This window comes from Acanthaster planci, linkage group LG10 (assembly GCF_054643075.1).
Source record: "Acanthaster planci isolate LZ-2023a linkage group LG10, COTS_SCS, whole genome shotgun sequence".
Classification (NCBI taxonomy): domain Eukaryota; kingdom Metazoa; phylum Echinodermata; class Asteroidea; order Valvatida; family Acanthasteridae; genus Acanthaster; species Acanthaster planci.
The window spans coordinates 1,779,134-1,798,081 of NC_141786.1; the positions used below are offsets into that span (position 1 = coordinate 1,779,134).

The window sequence follows — 18,948 nt, forward strand, 5'->3', positions numbered from 1 at the left end:
ATGGAATTAGCCTCCTTTCTAATGGTCTGTCTAGAGGTTAACAACACCGGGGCACCTTATCAAATTTGCCAAAGGTCTTTGAAACATATTGAGGCTTAAGAAAAAATGACGGTTTTACAAAATACTACAGTATAAATAACAAATATGTCAGGAAATTCTCCGGGGAAATTGTTGGGTATTTGTGGCCCCAGCATACAAGCGATCGTGGGTCTAGTACGAATGACAAGCATGCCTACACCACACCTCCTCATTTCCCTTCGGAGAACTGTTTCAAACAGAGAGCATTTTCTGCGAACTGTCACAGAAAATCCTTTCCTTTGCAATTGTTTTTTTTTCACAAACTTGAATAAAAAAAAATTACGCATTCAAAGTTTACACTAAAAAGAGTATCGATGAACTGTCTTTCTGACTCACGCGATGAAAGAAGAGTTTTAGAACTATCGGCTAGACTGGTTACTCACTTTTTACAGCTTAACACGGGATGGGTACATTTTTCGTTCAATTTAATTGTAATGCCAACACCTCAAATATTTTATATTCTTGTAAGGGGACGAAAGAGGAGATTCTTTACAGCTAAAAAGAGAAAATCTTTTTAGGAAAGAATTTCATTTTCCCCTCAACCGAAATCAGAACCTCAATCCCTCGCTACTGCTTGTGCCTCCAGGGTAGGAATGAGCCCACTAAACTCATAGGTGCCCTCCAGAAGCTTAATAAGACCCTTAACAACACAATTCAAGCAGGAATATAGATATTTCTCGAATAAAGAAATCTCAAGACGAGAAACCGTCGAGCCCGTCTTGGCTGATATAGCTTGTCTATAATGCTTGTTCGTTCCTATTGAAATTCTAGTTGTACTTTAATTATTTTTGTTTTATATGCACCACGTATGTGGTTTATCATGGTCTGGCTCTGGTTTCAAAGAATATCTGTTAGATGGAATAACCAACGAAGTTCCTGCGGGTGAATTTTGTTATCGACTTTGTTCCTGGAGCATTACGGGGCAGACTTTCTCTCTTTTGTCAATCGCCTACTATAAGATTTCCAGGCAATAAATGGCGCTTTACTGCTTGGCGTACACGCACGATGGGAACTGTGAGAAATCGATCAGTAACAATCACATCAAACGCCCGCGGGCAGATGCGTGCGTGCAGCTCGGAAAACCTTTTGGCTTAATGGTGGGGCGAATTGACTCGCTCGCTGTCGTATTGGCCGTGAAGAGATCCGGGATTTTAACTAGAGGGGGCGATTTGTTCTCGCCAACAAGATGAAGCCCGTATATGTGATAATTCAGTGGAAATTGATTGGTGTGAGGTCACTTTTGTCCTGCTGATGAGATCGTCAGTTGGAGTGGTTTACAAGGGCGGGCAACGTGGCAGCGAACCTCTTGTAGCTTGAAAATTGTCCCGTTTCTGAAGAACCAATATAATAAGAAATGCATACAACAAAATACACCCTTAACATTTGCATTTTATTAATACCACCTCCATCATAATGTTTACGTATTTGTTAACAATTGCGAAGTATCTACGTTAGACTGTGAATATCCTTGAAAATACCCATGGAAACAATGTTTACGGTGGCTATTCATTGTACTCTAGCAATATTGTTTTTTGTTCGGTTTTCATTTTTTCTCCGATGTTGTTGTAGTATTTTCATAATTTCAAGTCATCACAGTTCCCCTGAGTAGACCATTGATAAGATAAAATTTAATGCCTTGAATTTTTAACATTAAATAAGGAAGTTGATAAATAATTATTGATAAATCCACCAGTCCCCAGATAAAAACGGTAAAAACCCCAACATCGCGGAATAAGGCGACCGTGCAAAATGGAAGGATAAAGCGACAAAAGTGTGACGCTTTTGTAGCGCCACTTATTTCTCCATTAAAAAAGAAAAAACAAATCGGATGACATTTTGAAAAGGGCGATATTTACGGCGATACTGTCGCCCTAATGAGCCCTGTCACCGTAAACCAACAAATGACACAAATTCCGTCGTTCTGGACAAAAATGAAGGGTAATCAACCAAGCTGCAAAAGTAAACTAAACTTGGACTAAAACCAGAATCAAAAACATAAAAAATAGCAAAGTAAAACAAAAAAGAAATAAACCAATCAAATAAGGAAGCATGTAAATGATTTGAACAACAATTGATAGCAATTTTATGAAAAGAAATTATGTTTTTGTCAGCTTTTTAGCATTTCCCTCGAAAGAGTCTCGCCTCGGTTCCTACATATTTTGGCCGTAGATGAGATTTGATATTAATTTCTCTCTCAAATCACTTTCATAACTGACACTGGATTTTACGTCACACTAAAGTAAATGTCCTCCTCGAGGGCATTCTTTCGATGTTGACATGGTCTGCGAGAAACATAATATACGGTCCACAGGGCCAGACTATTCAGTAGACGTAATAAGCACCGTTCCCCGGCCCTTCAAAAAAATAGGAATCATGGCATTTTCCGCTGTGTGATTATCTTTTTTGAATTTTCAATTTTGGAAAACCTTCAACCTAACTAGTGTTGTTTTGTAAGTTGGCATCAATACGAAATACAAGGCTCCCGTACTGTTTAGCTCTACACAATTGTGCCCTTAGGAACACCTTACGCGGCCCTATACAGAGATGGTCAACGCACCAAATGAAAGATGAGGTAACTAAATAGTAAACGGACCAGTCTAGTTTTCGCTTCTTTCATTCCTTTATTTTCTAACTTAGATTAAAGTTTTGTTTTAATTTGGTTTCATCAGAAGCAAAAATGTATATGCCAGCATAATGTATCAATAAATGCACGTTGATTCTATTTATATTTTCAAAGAAACGTTTTATTCCCAGAGTTCTGGCAAATGTATGCTGTGTTGTGTTGATTTAACACCGTGTAGTACACTCCTACCATGCTCGGTCGAGAATCCTTTTCCCTCACACCATTATTGTCACTGTAGTTTTGACTGTGGCTTAGGCTCTTGGGGCCATTTGTGTAAACGGAAACTGTTGTTGTTATGTTTGTTGTTTTTGTTGTTATGTTTGTTGTTGTTATCTTGTTTTTGTTGTTATTTTGTTGTTGTTGTTGTTTGTTGTTGTTGTTATGTTTGTTGTTGTTATGTTTGTTGTTTGTTGTTGTTGTTGTGCTGCAGTCCTGTCCCTGTTTTCTCAGCGTTTGTAGCGGGAAATTTCCCAACTTCCTGCGTCAATGTGAGTTTAGTTTCCGCCTAATGTCGTGGGTAACACACATCGATTTATTAATGGCTCTACGTCACTTCTAATTCCTGAAAAGACTGTAGTTTTACTTTTGTTCCAAGTAGTAGCCAATCCCGTATGTGTGTTAACATGTACTTGTCTCGTATTAGTTTTTCAGTACAACAGTTCCTTTTGAAGTGATATCTGTCCACAACCACTTGCCTAGCTTGGCCCTAGTCAAGACTATGTTGAAATTAGTGTCCACCATAATGCCGATACTCGTAGTTAGTGCTTGTAGTCACCAGGTTTGTATACATTCTCGAAAGAAGTCAATATTGCAGATAAATGTCCAGCTCTGACTGCAGCTGACTACTTTTACTGAAATCATCAAAATAAAGAGTAAAAACTAAAACCAAAACAAGCAAAACACAAAACCGCGCAATTTAGCTCTGCGCATCACAACTGCCCGTAAAATAACAAAATACAATTGTTCTTAATTCCGTTCCTGATAATCTGTCCACCCAAGGAAAGGGATAACCACAACCATCCTTACTGTGGACATGTCGTTTATTTGGACAATTCTGAGACTAGGGGAAACACTCGCCTGTCCTCTTAGTCTCCACCCGGGACAGGGTGTCATAGCCTTGTCCTCCACCTCCAAATCAGCCAGTCAACAGCACTGTTTTAATCACCCCATGTTTTCCCAAGCAGGCAAACACGCGCTCACTGTCAACAATGTACTCGGGATCATTTTGGAATGATCACAGCGGCAGGTCTATAATTAAATTGTCCCTACAGTCACGGATCAATGAACTGAGGCAAAAACATCTGGGGATTCGGATTTCGATATCAGGACGTGCTTGTCAACTGGGCAGATGTTTGATATACACGGATCAGTTGTTCCCCTTCACCAGAATGACACTGACCTGGTGAGATGGGCTCCCGGATATCCAGTGGATCATTACAATAATGTCAAAAATTTGTATTCCCTTGCCGTTTGTTTAATACGTATTTTGTCTGTCTTTTATTCTATAAAGGTAATTAGTTGGAGTGTTTTATGTGTTCATTTAAGCGTATGTGTTAATTTCACTTGCATTGATGCTTATCCTTATGATTTCCCGCAATGTTTTCAATACTTATTTTCTGTCATCTTTAAAAAAAAAAGCATTTCCATCATTAGGCTTGTTTTAATTGTTTTAAACATTTTGTAAAATTGTTACTTTTGTCTTATTAGTTTTCTGTCAGTATTAAAGTAAAGCTCTTTTCATCTTGAGAGTGAATCTATTATTAGACAGTTTCGTGTCTTCTATAAAGCCCTTTACTTTGTTTGACAAAGAAATAACGTAAAACCACCCGCCATAAATGAGTAAAATTAAAAAAAAAAGGAAATTAAGCGAGCTCTGTACACAGTCAAAGGTTTTTCAGGTACACGTTTTGAATTCCAAAAAATCATTAAAAACATATTGTCAATCATTTTTCTTTAATGTCCAGGAACACCTACTAATTTTCTTAAATTTTCCTTTATAGTATTATGAGAATATAAACCCTTTTTGCTCAAGTTTGAAGCGTCGTGTTATAATGCGTGTGATACGCACACACTACCAACTCTTTAATACCTCAACGCTGCATACCATATGCCTCTACCCCTCCATTTCATAGTTTATAAAGGAAAAGTGTTCCATACAGATTTTGGATGTATGAAAGCTGGTCCACACTTCAAAGAACGTACACCAATTTCATGATATATACCATCATCAAGCAAATGCCTTGCCTGTGTTTATGCACTGTTTCGAAGCTACCCCTTGGTCAAGGTGTGTGCAATGTCAACACCCGTCGAAGTGTATATACCAAGAGTATTCTTTGCTCTATTCCCCTGATAAAATTATATATTTAATTATCGTCAGAGTGATTTATCAAACATTGTAAACGATTTTCCTGCCAACGCAAGCAAGCACAAATATCACAGTACACCCCCTTTCAAGTACCACAAGAACCCAAACAAGAAGTGAGTAGGTGCGCCTTAGGCATCTTATTAGTCCTAGTCTTTTATTGAAGTTCTGGTATTAAAACAGAGTAGTACGTATGCCTTCCTTCATTTTAATCAGCATGTAATTTCGGGACATGTCCTTGCCCGAAGTATCTGGCGTGGCTTTTCGCAATTAACAGTGACATTTCCAATTTTCCTGGGAAGTGACAGGAAAGTCCAGGAACATTTCTCTGCATACGCGTATGATCTTGATTGAACCGTGAAATTTTCCTTTTGTACGGGTTTAATTTGGAGCTAGCCCACACCTTATTTCTAGACCCGATGAAATGTGCACTCATTTGACAGCACGTTTCAGAGGGAAATTATTAACTGCGCATGTCCCTTTTTAGTGTCATTGCACGCCATGGGAATTCGTGCCAGGCAAACAGCTGCTTCATTTCATGAAATTTACGTCTTATTTTCACTTTTTGGAATACAAATTCCTGCCCAGAATATTTCCATGGTAAAGTAAGATCTTTTCCTAAACGTGTTTTGTAAAAATAAAAGTGAGGAATAGTACCAGAGCGGTCAAACCTTGAGATTTTTGTGAAAAGCTCTTTTCGTAAAGGGTAATTCATTTACGTTTTGAGGCAATTTTTGATGGCTTGAAACAAACGATTCCTGATTGAAGTTTTCCTGAAGTTTTGACAAGTGGGCTGTGGTGGAGAAAGGTGTGAAGGTTTTAGATTTGCTGACGGTTTTGCGCCAGACGTTTTTCCCTTCCCGACCAGACGCGTTGGAAAATATTGACCTAATTCAGCACCGATTCCGTTCACCCTGCATAATCTGACGGCCTTGCGAGCGTAAGAATTCAATGACTCGGAAACGACAGACGAACACAAAAGTACATGAAGTTTATTATTGAAACCGAGGTATACCTGTAATTATAACATTGCCAGGAAAATGTTGACATTTCACGGTATACATCCCCAGTGTTACATGTACCCTACACGCATAAACCTCATGAACATGTAAATCGGCTCCGTCGAATCTTTGCATGTGCCTGTGTTAGTAAATGTAGGCTACGCCGCGGTACGCGCGTTAAGGACCGGTGTACTGCACGGTATGTGGCTAGAACGTTTTTGTGCATGTAACACGTATAAATCGCGCTGAGCAAAGGTATCAAATATAACTCATGAAAGTCGAACAAAAAGAAATTTAGGTACATAGAACTGATTGTATTGTGTAGTTGAGATTCTGGCCTGTCGTATGGCGTCTCACTGTTTTTGGAAAACTTCCAAAATTGAGATATTTAGTGGAAAAAGACCAAGTGATCAATTGAAAATGGAAATAATTTATCATCATAACAACCACTTTGAGGCTAAATTTCATATTTATGTAGCATTTCTTTTCATGATTCTACCGTGTTTTATTCGGTTTAAGCCTTTTAGAGCACATACAAAAAGTTTCAATGTGTTCGTTTGTTAACTTTGTGCAAGCGAACTCTCCAAAACGAGAAGGCTCAACAGAGGATTGGCAAGTTGCTGAGGACATTTGCGTTTGGTTCACGAGAGTCCGGTCAAGTAACCGCCGCGCAAGGTCAAAGTCCTTAATGTTTACACCTTGAATGGAGGCAACGTACTCCCATTACTCGGCGATGATTTGATGTCAGTCACGCTGTGTAATCATAACGATCAAACGAAATAATACCAAGAACGTGCCACATATATATTTCTCCCTATTCCCCTCTTACTAATCAATATAAAATGTGCATATTGTTTCTCCTTCAATTCCATAACTCTATCTTTAAAAAAAGCCCTGAGCCTCTCCATTCCATATTGAATTTCCTGACACCACCAAACCTCGATTTTTACCCACGAAACGCAGCCATTTAAAAATGTATCAAATGTTGACCATTTCATTTGGTATAATAAATAGCTGTGGGACACATTCGATTGGCAATACTTACCCTAAAGTGAGTATCACTACCGCTGAAAGAAGACTGCAAAAAATGACAGAATTGACAGTAATAACTGTCATTTTAGCAGTTTATAAAGCAGCAAAAAGTTTATTTCGCAAGGGGCAAATAATATCCGGACTACACTCTTGAACATGCTTCCCAGAACAAGTGTTTAGTTAAAAAGTAGACTTTGTTACGCGCAAATATAAGAAATCATATTACTCGCACACAAAAACAATGGTTTTATCCATGAACTTATTTCAACACAGGCCTATCGTCAATCCCGCTTTCCCCTTGGGATGGAATATCTGGACCAGATGCCAGATATCTTCCTACTCTGAAAACGATAGCTTTAGAGTCCATCACGTATTTGTGCAAACCCAAAGAGGGCGCTATTGGCAATTCCTTGACACAAAATTACGAATCGGTATTTTACAGTGTTCGAGGTTAATTCTGTCATTCTTATAGTTTTACCGCGAGGGAGGATTGGTCAATCAGGGGAACAGCTGTCATGAAAATTCTTGCTCTTTCTCAAAAGGTTTTTAAGATCATAATCTATATCTTCTTGATAGGAAATTCTAGACGGTTAGTAACATGAAAAGCTTTCTTTCTTTTTTTTTCTCCTACCGGAGCCCAGAATAAGAATCGATCGGAAACGAGAGTCTGGGAATTAATTAGAGCCTACCAAGCCTATCCACCTCAAGCAGAAGTACCCCCTCAAGGACTGAAAAGAGCCACATTGGTCGAGGTATTTCATTTTTGTTGGTGGCGATGTGGCTGTAACGCGTGCATTTCATAGTTCGTGAACCGGCGAAATTCAGACAAAAAGGAGCCTCCGTGCTAATGAAACTGCGCCCTCTCTTGTTCCAGCTTGAGGTTGATTATGACCAAAATGATTGAGTCTGGGAGCTACAGTCAGCTACCAGATTTGATGATAACTCACTCTTTTGCAATGTTAATAATCCAAGCGACATTTTTAACTCGTCCCGTATTTTCCTGCTGAGCTTTCCTTCCCGATTTTATGCTCAACTCTCCCAATGTCACATCCAGAGACCCTGGCATTAGTAGTAAGCTTAAGGTATTGCCTGTCTTCGTCAAGTCAGATTTATGTAGACTTCGGATTGACTTTTGCAAATCAGGAAAGAACGGCTGACATACGGGCCTTTATTTGGGGATATGAACAGTTGACATTTCTGGAATAGACAATTACATTTAGAGCAGCTCTGTTTATCGCCTGGTGGCACTATCAGATAAACATGTACCTGTCCATGACATGACAGGCTTTCAATGCTCATCTATTGACTTTATTAACTTAATAGGTCACAATCTCTCTATTTTTGAGCCAAAACATAGGAAGGGGGATTCGTAGGGGATAGATTTTTAAAATTTATTTTAACGGCTAGGGGCCTATCCAAATTACATTGTTATCTGTAGAATACCCCGACAATGTAACACTGTTTCTATTAATGCTTGCCTAATCCCAATAAGAAAAACAAAACTAATATATCCGCCTGGTAATCAGGACCTCAAGGGGCCAACTTGTCAACCCCCCCCCCCAGCTGGACACAGCACTGCCGTAGATTGGTCTCCCAGTTATGTTCTTGTTTTAGGATGTCCCAAACTATCCATGCAACGATTTCCCCTCCAAAGTAGTGTATCCATACACACTGTGCAGGATGGTAATAGCGCGTTTGACCTCCAACTCAGAAAAAGCTGTCACCTCATAAATCATGTTTGTTCCCTGTTGAGCCAAAACACGGATTCAACCTTGACCTATCAAATGTATATCTCCAGGCTTGTGAGCTACAGTGCTATGAGCGACTCTAGAGGATTGGGGCTTGCAACAGCTACGAATAATCACACTGAACCTAGATGAAGTACTTTTTTTTCAAACTGAAACAGCCGTATTCGGGAACCACTAATTAACCAAGAGGCATAATATTGAAGAAAATCAACAGGGATATCATTATCGTTCAGATGTTAAAAGACTTAGTTCTCTAGGGCAAGATGGGTTCTGGCTGAAAAAAATCAGTCTTCAAATCATTCTGTGACCTTTACGTTTGTTAATATAAATCAACCTCCTGAAAAACATTGTTTAAGACGAGATAAGACGTCAGTTTCAAAATTGAGACATTTCATAGAGTAATGTTTTGGAGGTTTGTAAAGTGGGACGAGTAACCTAAAAATATCAGAGGTCCAGGCATGACATTTAACCCTGAAGGAGCCGGCGGAATCCGCTCCCACGAACTCGGTTGTGCTTCACCTTATTTTATTTGTTTATTTATTTATTTACTTTTTTAAAGCACACATCTAAAGACGCTCCTGAAGCTTGAACTCATTCAGACTTTCATTCCCCCCCCTTGTTTATGGTCATTTGCATTTCCAAGGCTACATGTGTGCCAGCTGCCTGGTGTGCAATTAGCATCGCAGTGCAAAGACAGATGCTTTTGACTGGCCCGTCTGGGAAAATACGCGCTGCCAAAAAGCAGGTATGTTTGAACCTTGAACAGGCGCCAAATTGCATACATGTGGTGTTTGCAGATGTTGTGGGAGTCTCAATTAATGACCAGATAAACCGTTAACTGAAATGATAGAAACTTGCATGTTAGGCGTAGAGTAGAAAATAAATTACATCCGTGTGAAGTTGTATTTTATTTAAGGAAAGGTTTTATAACGGAAAACTTTGCGAAATTAATCCTCCCTTGCTTTAAGATGTAATTCTTTTTACTTGTTATTATGAATGACTCAACTATGAATGGTGTTTTAGACTTTCATTGATGTGTGAACTGACATGAAAGTGCCGTTGTAAACACGATCGTGCGCGCACGTGCATAATCATATAGGCCTATGTTACATGCACCAGTCGACTGCTGTGTTCCTTGATAAAGTTTTTCCACGAATCCGCAATGGTATATTGGATAGGAGGCGCATTACTCCAAGCTAAATTCACTAATTACTCCTAGCCGTTGAAAACTGCTCTCTTGAAAAAGAACCTGTCATGCTTGTTTCCCACCTTTACCCCGCGGACGATGTTCGCTTGTACTACGAACGCCCTATAATCCATAGATTTTACGTAAGATAAACTACAAGACCTTCATTTTAAGCGTTGAAAACGCTCCGCTGTTTTTCTCGCTCTTTTCATAAAGCAATTGACACCATCATAAAAGAAGTGATTGGAGTCTAAGTTGAAGTGAATATTTCACATCAGAATCAGCCGATCTTGTGAAATTACCACCAAAAAAAAAAGTGTACCACACAAATCCAAATTAAAAAATGAATACAAATGGTAAGGTTTTGGGATATTGGATAATCAATCAACAGAAAAGCGTTAAAATGGCAAGTCAGGTAAAGTTTCCGAGGAAATCAAGAATACTGCTAATAGTTCTGGTGACTGATTGTGTATTTGACGATTTGGCCTAAGCAGGTACGTTGAGGAATATGGGGAAAGAAAGAAAAAATGAAAAGAAATTGGCAACAACAACATTGGAATCCATGATTTCTGGTGGCAACATAAGTACAGTTTACTTCATCTGTTTTAAGTTCCTGTGATACATTTTTTTCCATTGGGATGCAAGCTTGTTATTCATATATATCATGAAAAGAATTTACGGACTTTGTTCATTTTGATCAAAGCCAAGATGTCACTTGTAAATTGAAAACTATGCTTTGAATTATTTTTTTTCTGTGCACATATAACGTCAAAATCGATTTACGTTGAAGGTCATTTGCAAACAGTCTTAAGATTAATTACTGACCTGTCAAGATAGCATCAAGACGGTCACAACTCCGCCAAGGCAATAATGAATGCACTTGCTAAATTACTGGTGCAAAAAGGAAAGGAAAAACTAAAGATTTAATATTTCACCAATAGAAGGCCGATGCGTGATTTTTGTTCTTTATTCTGGGGGTAGCTGTGGGTTCATTGACTGGATTTATTGTCCTCAGTGGAATATAAACAGAAACTCAACACAAACCCTAGATCTTCGATGACAAATTTAATCAAAATGTTGTCAACACACGGGCAAAGCTTGAGTTTTGTCTCTTTTTGTTCCAGCGGGGGTATTCAAATAAGTGTTTTAAGGAGGGGCCATAGAGAGCCCAGAGTAGTCCCTTGGAATTTTTAACAGCCTCGCAATAATTGTAGTCCTGGTGGATTGTTTTGACAGAGTGTCGCATTCCCTGCTCAAGTTTGGTTGGTTCCCTCCGCTGATGCTCCATTTTCCTTCTTCGGTGTGACATATGAGCTAGCAGGTGATCCGTTGTTGCAGTGTTTAACCTGTACGGGTCAAAAGGAAACCAGGCAAGCATAAAGAGGGGTGATATGGTTTTGTTTTTGAAAGTTAAGGTCTTTACAGTTTCAACAAGATACAGCGATACATGGGGATCGATTGTAGAATTAATTTAGTAATTTAATTGCTGATTAACAAACTATTAACAAGCGCATTCTTAAATGAAGTGCGGACTTGCACAATCTTGGGCTCTTGCCTTGCTTTTCTTAAGCGTATTTTCTCTTTTTAAATTGAATATAGCGAGCAGAGAGCGACAAGAACTTAAATTAATTAGCTGATCACTTGTCTGTTTCATTTGTTTTACATGTTTTGTTTTTTCATGTATATCTTAATAAGTCAACAGTTTTGAGTTTTATAAGATATGATGCAATTAAATTTTCATGACGTTATAAACATTTTAAATTTTCTTTGGAATCAAAAATTATAATGTACCACTTTGAAAGCTCAACTGAAACCAAGCACTTAAAGGGAAGTGAAACCTTTTTAGTAATACTACACACTTAATTGGTGAACACAATTCTAAAGTAAACACGTGGGAAGGTTTCGCCTCCTCTAGCACACTGATTGAGGTATTTATGGAGGTATTCGCTTGTCCTTATGTTTTGAAGAAATGTAAATCCTCATTACCTCAACTTAAATTCGTCGTTATACTTTTCTTCCGTTCGTTGGCAGAATATACTAGATCAGTAGTGATGTTTTTAGTTAATCGCTTTATTAAGACGTAGCAGTGTCAATAGTTTAAAACAAATCAGTGCTCTCTACGTGGTGCGCGATATGTGCTGTGAGAATTCTGACTTCCTTTATTCCATGGCATTTCTTAAAGACGTTTTAGTTCCTAAACTTAAATTCCACAGTTGAGCAGTTGATAACCTGTTATTCGCGATCGTCCTTGTTAGATGGGTTAAGTTTTGTTTTAATTGGTTTTCAATTTGAAACAGTCGTATTACGGCCATAGTAGTGGGGCAGCATAGTGAACCTATTGTGCATTTTGTGATAAAAGCACCAAATCTGGCATGGAGATAGACTAGCACAATATAAACAGATCTGGATATTGGGGCATCGCTGATTTTGCTCTTTACGGCTGTGGCAGCCATTTTTTCAAAAGGGCAGCCAAACTTTGAGATCAACGTACGGAACCACGCAATTCAAAGGGCTTAGACTGCCTCAGTGGGGTAAATTGACAATGGAAAGCTCTACAATACTATTTGTTGTGAATACAAACATTAATTGGACATTAGAGGCTACTAAACAGCCACTTTAGTAGCCTAATATAGGTCTTCTCTGGTAAGTGCTAATGGTCTGAAAATTATTTTTAGCTGATTCATTTTGTGAAAAGAATGGACAGGAGTCGGCTAGAAATTTTTAGGACAGTGGCAATGCTTTGAAAAAAGCTGTTTTGTGGAAGATCATAGCGACATGTTTTGCCAATAATGTTCTTCTCGTCACAAATATTTATTTTTTCATTTAAATTGAAATAAGCCCTTTCCCATTTTTGTATGGACTAAAGAGACATTTTAAGCTCTCTGTATTCACACTCTCCGGTGCTTTGCAAACCTGTAACACAGTTGCGGAATGAAAACCGTAAAGACTGATATTAATCAATGAGTACTTTTTATAAACATTTTAATTTAGTTTCAGCAAAGCTGAAACCTATTCTTGTGACTTCCAATATGTTCAAATCTGAAGTTAAAAGAAAAACAACTGGGTCAAAACCTAATCGCTGCAAACTCCTCCCAAAAAAATTTTTCTCTCAAGACCTTGCATGCGTGCGTTATTTGGCCGCTTAATATTACGGAATCCATCATTAAACTGATTTTTTAAAACTGATTTGTACAACAGAGGATTCAGAAAATATTGAATTTCTTTCGAGATTCTGACTGATTACACTTTAATGAATTTGCCTTTTCCTTCTTTAATTGGCCGTTCAAAAACAGAAGCTGGTCGCTGGGGATTTCCCTGCCGGCAAATTTGACCTTTCTGTGGTTGACAGGGGAAGCTCATTTTACAGTCAAAAGTCAACAGGGTTGGTCTGGCGTAACCAGAAAAATACCACGGTCGGGGTACAAATAAGGGCGGGGAACTGTATAATGTGTCATTCATGTTTGCACTGAGTGACCGTGTGGAGGCCACTCGGGATTTTGGGATCAATTATTCCCTCTCTCGGTGCTAGAATAAACCCACTGCATTTTGTCCTTGCGGTACACCCACTAAAAATTATGCCTGCGTGTGGCACCTTCTCTCGCCCGTGGTCGCCCCTTTTTTTTCAAGAGGTTCTCATATTCGTCTGTGTGAACGGGCATAGTTTTCACGGGTGGCTGCACGCGTTGTCAAAAGTAATGGCGGCGTCAATTTGCAATCTCTCCAGGGATACTCTTCACGAATCCCAGCAGTACATGTTGCCGAGAAAGTGACTGTAAGACTTCCCTCAGAGACCAGATGATCACTCGCTGATGAATCTGGGGGGTTCTGCAATACGTTAATGTACTTGCCAAGTATTCTCTTCAGGTTTTTGCGTAAGAATTCTTGTAGGTGAAATCCCCTCAGCGCTGAAAAAATACTACACGAATGTCTTCACCCACAGCAGTCTCTTTCTGATAATTTTGATCTGCAGCTTGAATTTCAATCAAATCAGAGTCTTTTACATCTGCGTAATGTCTAATGACATAATGAATGCAAATCCTGTGTTACAGCTTGTAAAACTATAATTGTTTTATCTCCCAGTAAGGACTATCGTGGGACATCTATATTGGCGCTTATAGGCCTACTCTGTTGGCAAGGGAATTTTGATTACAAACATATTGGCAAGGGAGTTTTGATTACACACAGCATGAGTCACAAGTAACGATTTCTAGCAAATTTAATATTATCATAATGCCTAATGGCATCTTCAGTCTCGAAAACATATCAGATTGCTAAAGGTAACATTCTCATGCCAAGAGAAAAACAGCCAGCTAAAACTCGCCTATTGGCGCTGGTTAATAAAGACAAGTCTAAGCTAAAAACTCTCAGTACATTGTCTGATCTGATAGTGTTGCCTTTTGTGCATGTCATTGTGTTTCTTGTTCTGCTTGGTCAAAGGAACATAGTGGCTTGGGATTAAGGAAAGCGTCTACATGTTTTGTTATCACTCGGGAATATATGAATGGCACCTTACACAAAAACAGGGTCTACTTTTTATAGAATACGAAAGACTGCTGTTTATCATCGTTCGCTTATATTTGACATGCAAATATTTCGTAAGAACCCATCTGAGCCACTACATGTCATTCATACAGCTACTTTTCAATACAAAGAATGCAAAACCCACTCTCTGGAGGAACGCTCTGGAAGATGAAATTTTGCATTCGTAGTAATTAACTGTCATTTTACCTTTCATGTTTGATAGCCTCGCATATGCGCAGCCTCTTTGACATTTGTACCACATGCTGCTTTTCAACATTAATCTAATTGACCAGAGGAAGTAGAAACTACCTCCATCCCATATGTACTGGGGACCTTTTTCTTTCTTTTGCTTTGTTTTCGCCCTTTGATTTCAAAAGATGCCCTGGTGTACGTTATCGGTTATTTTAGTTGTCTTTTTGCTTGTACCTAGTACGTACCGTTGGCCTAAAGAAAAATCTTGGGTTAATCTGTCCATAGCAGGCCCGATTCTTTAAAGGTAAAATAATTTATTCTCAACTGGATATCCCAAGTTTTTGGTCAGGGTGCTCAGTATAACAAACTTTATAAGTATTTATTGTATATTGAATGTATATTTTTATAGTTCCTTCTTCAAAAAGGTGTTTTGACATCTGTACGAATGTTGATTCAGCAACAGATAATGGGTAGATACGTTTTCAGCGCCTTTGGCAAACCACGTTACCAAACTCAATATTCGGTATCCCGTTCAATCCCCCCCCCGATCAGCCAACATTGTGACACTAGCGGCTTGGATGCATTGATTGTCAACGCTGTTGATTTAATATTACTCAGATCCCTTAATTAGGTTCTTCATATTGGTTATTCTGGTTTTCCCGTCTTTCTTAGTTTCCAAGAGGTTATTGGGGATCTAGCTTCGTGGTCAACGGAGAAATGGTATCAAATGACTCCCCTTTTGTCGGTGAATGTTTTAACAGTGAAGTGCTTTTATCACGGTCTCTTCCGATTTGCTCTTCTGAGCAAATCGTGAATTGTAACCTAGTGGTTAATGTAGAGTAAACATCAGTAGGCGTAACAAGGATTTAATATTTAATTAAACACTGTGATCTTTCTATTAATGAGATCATATTTCCTTTCTGAATTTCTTGTTGGCAGATTTGTTACCCCGTCCCTACCCAAGATGGATGCCGACAACCACAGAGCAGGGAGAACATCCTTCATGTTTTCGCTTTAGCATACACATATTTTCAATAACGGCATGTAGTTTGAACACCTATTCCTCCTTCATCTGTCCCATTGTTGTTATCTGTTACATGAACATTGCATGGGAATCAGTAACACGTACGTGCAGCCACTCATTGCATGCTCGAAATGTATCATTGCTCCACGAATACCTCGGAAAAATGGCGGACGCTCATGAACGTACTTGAACTCCTTAGGGTTATAGCAAGCCTGGATCTTGGCTGACTTGGAGCAGAAACACACATATGTCGTCGACGCGAAACACAATTTCCAGTTGTCTGACAAGAAAATAAATTAAATGAAAAGATTCTGAAATAGACAATTTTAAAAACTAAATATATATATATAAGTATTGTTTAGGACCAATGAGCGAAGGATATTCAACGTACGCTAAATACACCCTTTTAAAGGGGGGGGCACAAGGGAAAATGGATTGCACTATTAACTACGCACCTTAAGTCCTCTGAAATGGAACACGGATATTTATTTTGTAAATGAATCAGCTAATATTAATGTTCACTCGGGATTGTATTACTATTCCTTCTTGCTCCGGAGTAAAAAGAAAAAAATATATATCTACGGTGCAGATAAGGGCCTTGGATAAGAAGCATACTTGTCTATTATTTAGAACTAGAAGAACTATAACAAATTCACAGACGCGCCACGTAAATCCAGCAGTTGCAATCACTCCAGAACGTACAATATAACAGTGGGAAGTGTGACTTCGTGAGATTTCAACATGAATTGCCTAAAATCCGGGTCACTTTAAAAAGAGTCTTAAATCATTCATACAATCTTCTGCAGCTATTACCCAACAGATGAGTGAAACCTGCCTCGTATTCAGTAGCGCTTAAAACGTCGATGTGAATAAAAAGCGTTTCATGGCATTTCAGCGTTTGTGATCTAGGGTGCGATATGGGAGATGGGATTACTACCTGCTGCTGCTAAGTGATGACACTCTGAAATCTTGAGACCTGTCAAACCTTTACATCCCTTTCCAATACTGCCTCCTTGAATTAACTCCCGAAGCTTGATTTTTATTTTAATTTTAGTCTTAGATGTGTTCTGCAATACCATGCCATCAAGGCATATAGGGTTGGCTGATTTCCACATTCCGCAAGTTTCCGGAAAATCGAATTTCCTCTCTGTCCGCAAGCAAAACGAATAAGAAAACAACTGATTCGCGACAGAAGTGTACGATACCCACGGTTATCAATATAGTTTGACTTAATTGACTGGATTAAGCTTTAGCATTATCTAATTTTCATTTAACTTTGACATTGCACGCAGTTGAAATGCGAGTACTAAAACTGGCACACCTGTGAGATAAGTCAACAAAAGACGGAATGGAAAGGATTACGTTTTAGGTAAAATCATTTTCCCTCAAAAATAAGGGTAGCATGCATTTATTTTTAACAGTTGTCTTTCTAAATAGTCGTACAATTATCTGGCTTCAAATTTTTGACAGTATATTACATTTGAATTAAGTTCGTAAGAATAACGTCTAGATCAGTGTTGTGACTTCACAATTATTCATTTGTAAGGGGTTGTTTGTACTGAACTGAACTTTCACGATACTAAACAATCATCATCATTATTTACATTTTTCACTGTATAGCTTTTGTTTTATTGGATACTCCTAAACAAAAAGCAAACAGATAAGTACCTGAATCTGTCCAAAGTCTCATTGCAAGAGACCTGTCGTTCCGGGCTAAGCCCTCCTTAATCTCGTCACAACAGATGGCGTGTATTAAAATAGATGCCATGAGAAAGGACATGACAAATGTTCTCCTCGGTCTCATCGCGACGTTTACTGAATAAGGAGAGAAAAGGAGGATTTTGCGTTTATTCGAGCATCTTCAAAGATATTACCCTTACATTCAGAGTGTAATGCTGAAAAGAAAGCTGCTGTATAACTTTGTAGTTAAAGTTCTTACACCATCTTGTGTGAGTAGTAATATGAAATGAGGAAATTGTTCCCAATACGTCATTTCACTTTATTAGAATGAAATATCTTCACCTGAGAAACATAACGTTTAAACTTTGTTTCGTCCCCACAGTGCAAACCACATTTTTGTTGCTCTCATGGATGAAAAGTGAAAGAAAAGGGAACATATTTTCTTAACTATAATATGAATTAATTTTGAATGCATAATTGCAGACAAATGTCGATTTCAATTGTATTTATATGTTCTTGCTTTATTATAGTGTATTGATTCAAAATCCCTATTAGGCCCTAATTATTGTAATAAGAACAGGTGTATATGAGTGTTGCTCCAGTATTTGCCGCAAAACGTTTTGGGCACTAGACAGTATATCAAAATAGATTTCCAGCTGCCATATTTTGTACTTCACGATTGGTTGAAATATGCCAGTTTATGATTTTACTTTACTAGTAGTTATGTCCTTACCTTTTGGGCGAAATTTTCAAGAAGAAAGAAATCTCAACTTTCATTTGCTGGTCCTGGCTCTTGCAAATAAAATCCTTCCTTCCTTTTGGACGGTGTTCAACGCTCTGCGCACAGCGGGTCGATGATGTTTGCTGAAGATTAGGCTCCGCGTCACTTCAGCGTTACCCAGGATTCTACCCACAGTGGCCGGGGAATGAATATTTATGACCAGGCGTCAGAGAGAGTATCTCATTTCATATGTCTTTTTTGTTGTTCGTACACAGGTGCATTACGCTGGTAACATTATTCACAAAATGGTTCAAATAGAATGTGAGGATTCACATTTACCATATTTATTAAGTTATATAAACAGTCATGGCTACATACTTACAAAGTGGCCATATTAGCCCAACGCCGGTAGATAAGGCTAATTATTATTGCATGCTTGCCCATAAACACCCCTAAAGTATCTCAGTTCCCGGGGCAATGCAGAGCTTGTTGTTACCATTTCAGGCAAAAGGGCCAGTCAAATATAAGAGCCATATCTGTCCTGATGGGTATCAATTTGCATCCGTAGATGGAGAGGGGTAAGCAGGTTGAGGCCACTTGCTCAGGATCTAGACGTTTACGTTCCATAGTTGGATTCAAATCCCTGATTTTAGGATTAGGAGTTGCATGGAGCTTTAACCATTTGGCCGCAAGGTAGAGTATTCTACTAAGTGTGCTGTGATTCAGGTAACACCGTTAGAGTTTTTCTTTATTTTGCTCTAGGCTTTTTACAGTTTTTCA

The 18,948-nt window shown here is 38.6% G+C and overlaps 1 protein-coding gene across 2 annotated transcripts; it reads right to left on the reverse strand.

Moving 5' to 3' along the window:
- Positions 1–9,456: 9,456 nt before the first annotated feature.
- Positions 9,457–18,355, reverse strand: LOC110983517 (uncharacterized). 2 transcript variants are annotated; one of them, XM_022242823.2, is made up of 4 exons: positions 18,181–18,355; positions 17,436–17,582; positions 15,954–16,047; positions 9,457–11,376 (listed from the first exon to the last, which is right to left on the reverse strand). In XM_022242823.2, exons 2-4 carry the CDS (start codon positions 17,569–17,571, stop codon positions 11,100–11,102), a joined length of 507 nt encoding a protein of 168 aa, XP_022098515.1. In that variant the 5' UTR covers positions 17,572–17,582; positions 18,181–18,355; the 3' UTR covers positions 9,457–11,099. The 2 variants fall into 2 exon arrangements, with proteins under 2 accessions (XP_022098515.1, XP_086998968.1); XM_087142842.1 differs by having other exon boundaries at positions 15,922–16,047; positions 18,181–18,348.
- Between the last annotated feature and the right edge of the window lie 593 nt (positions 18,356–18,948).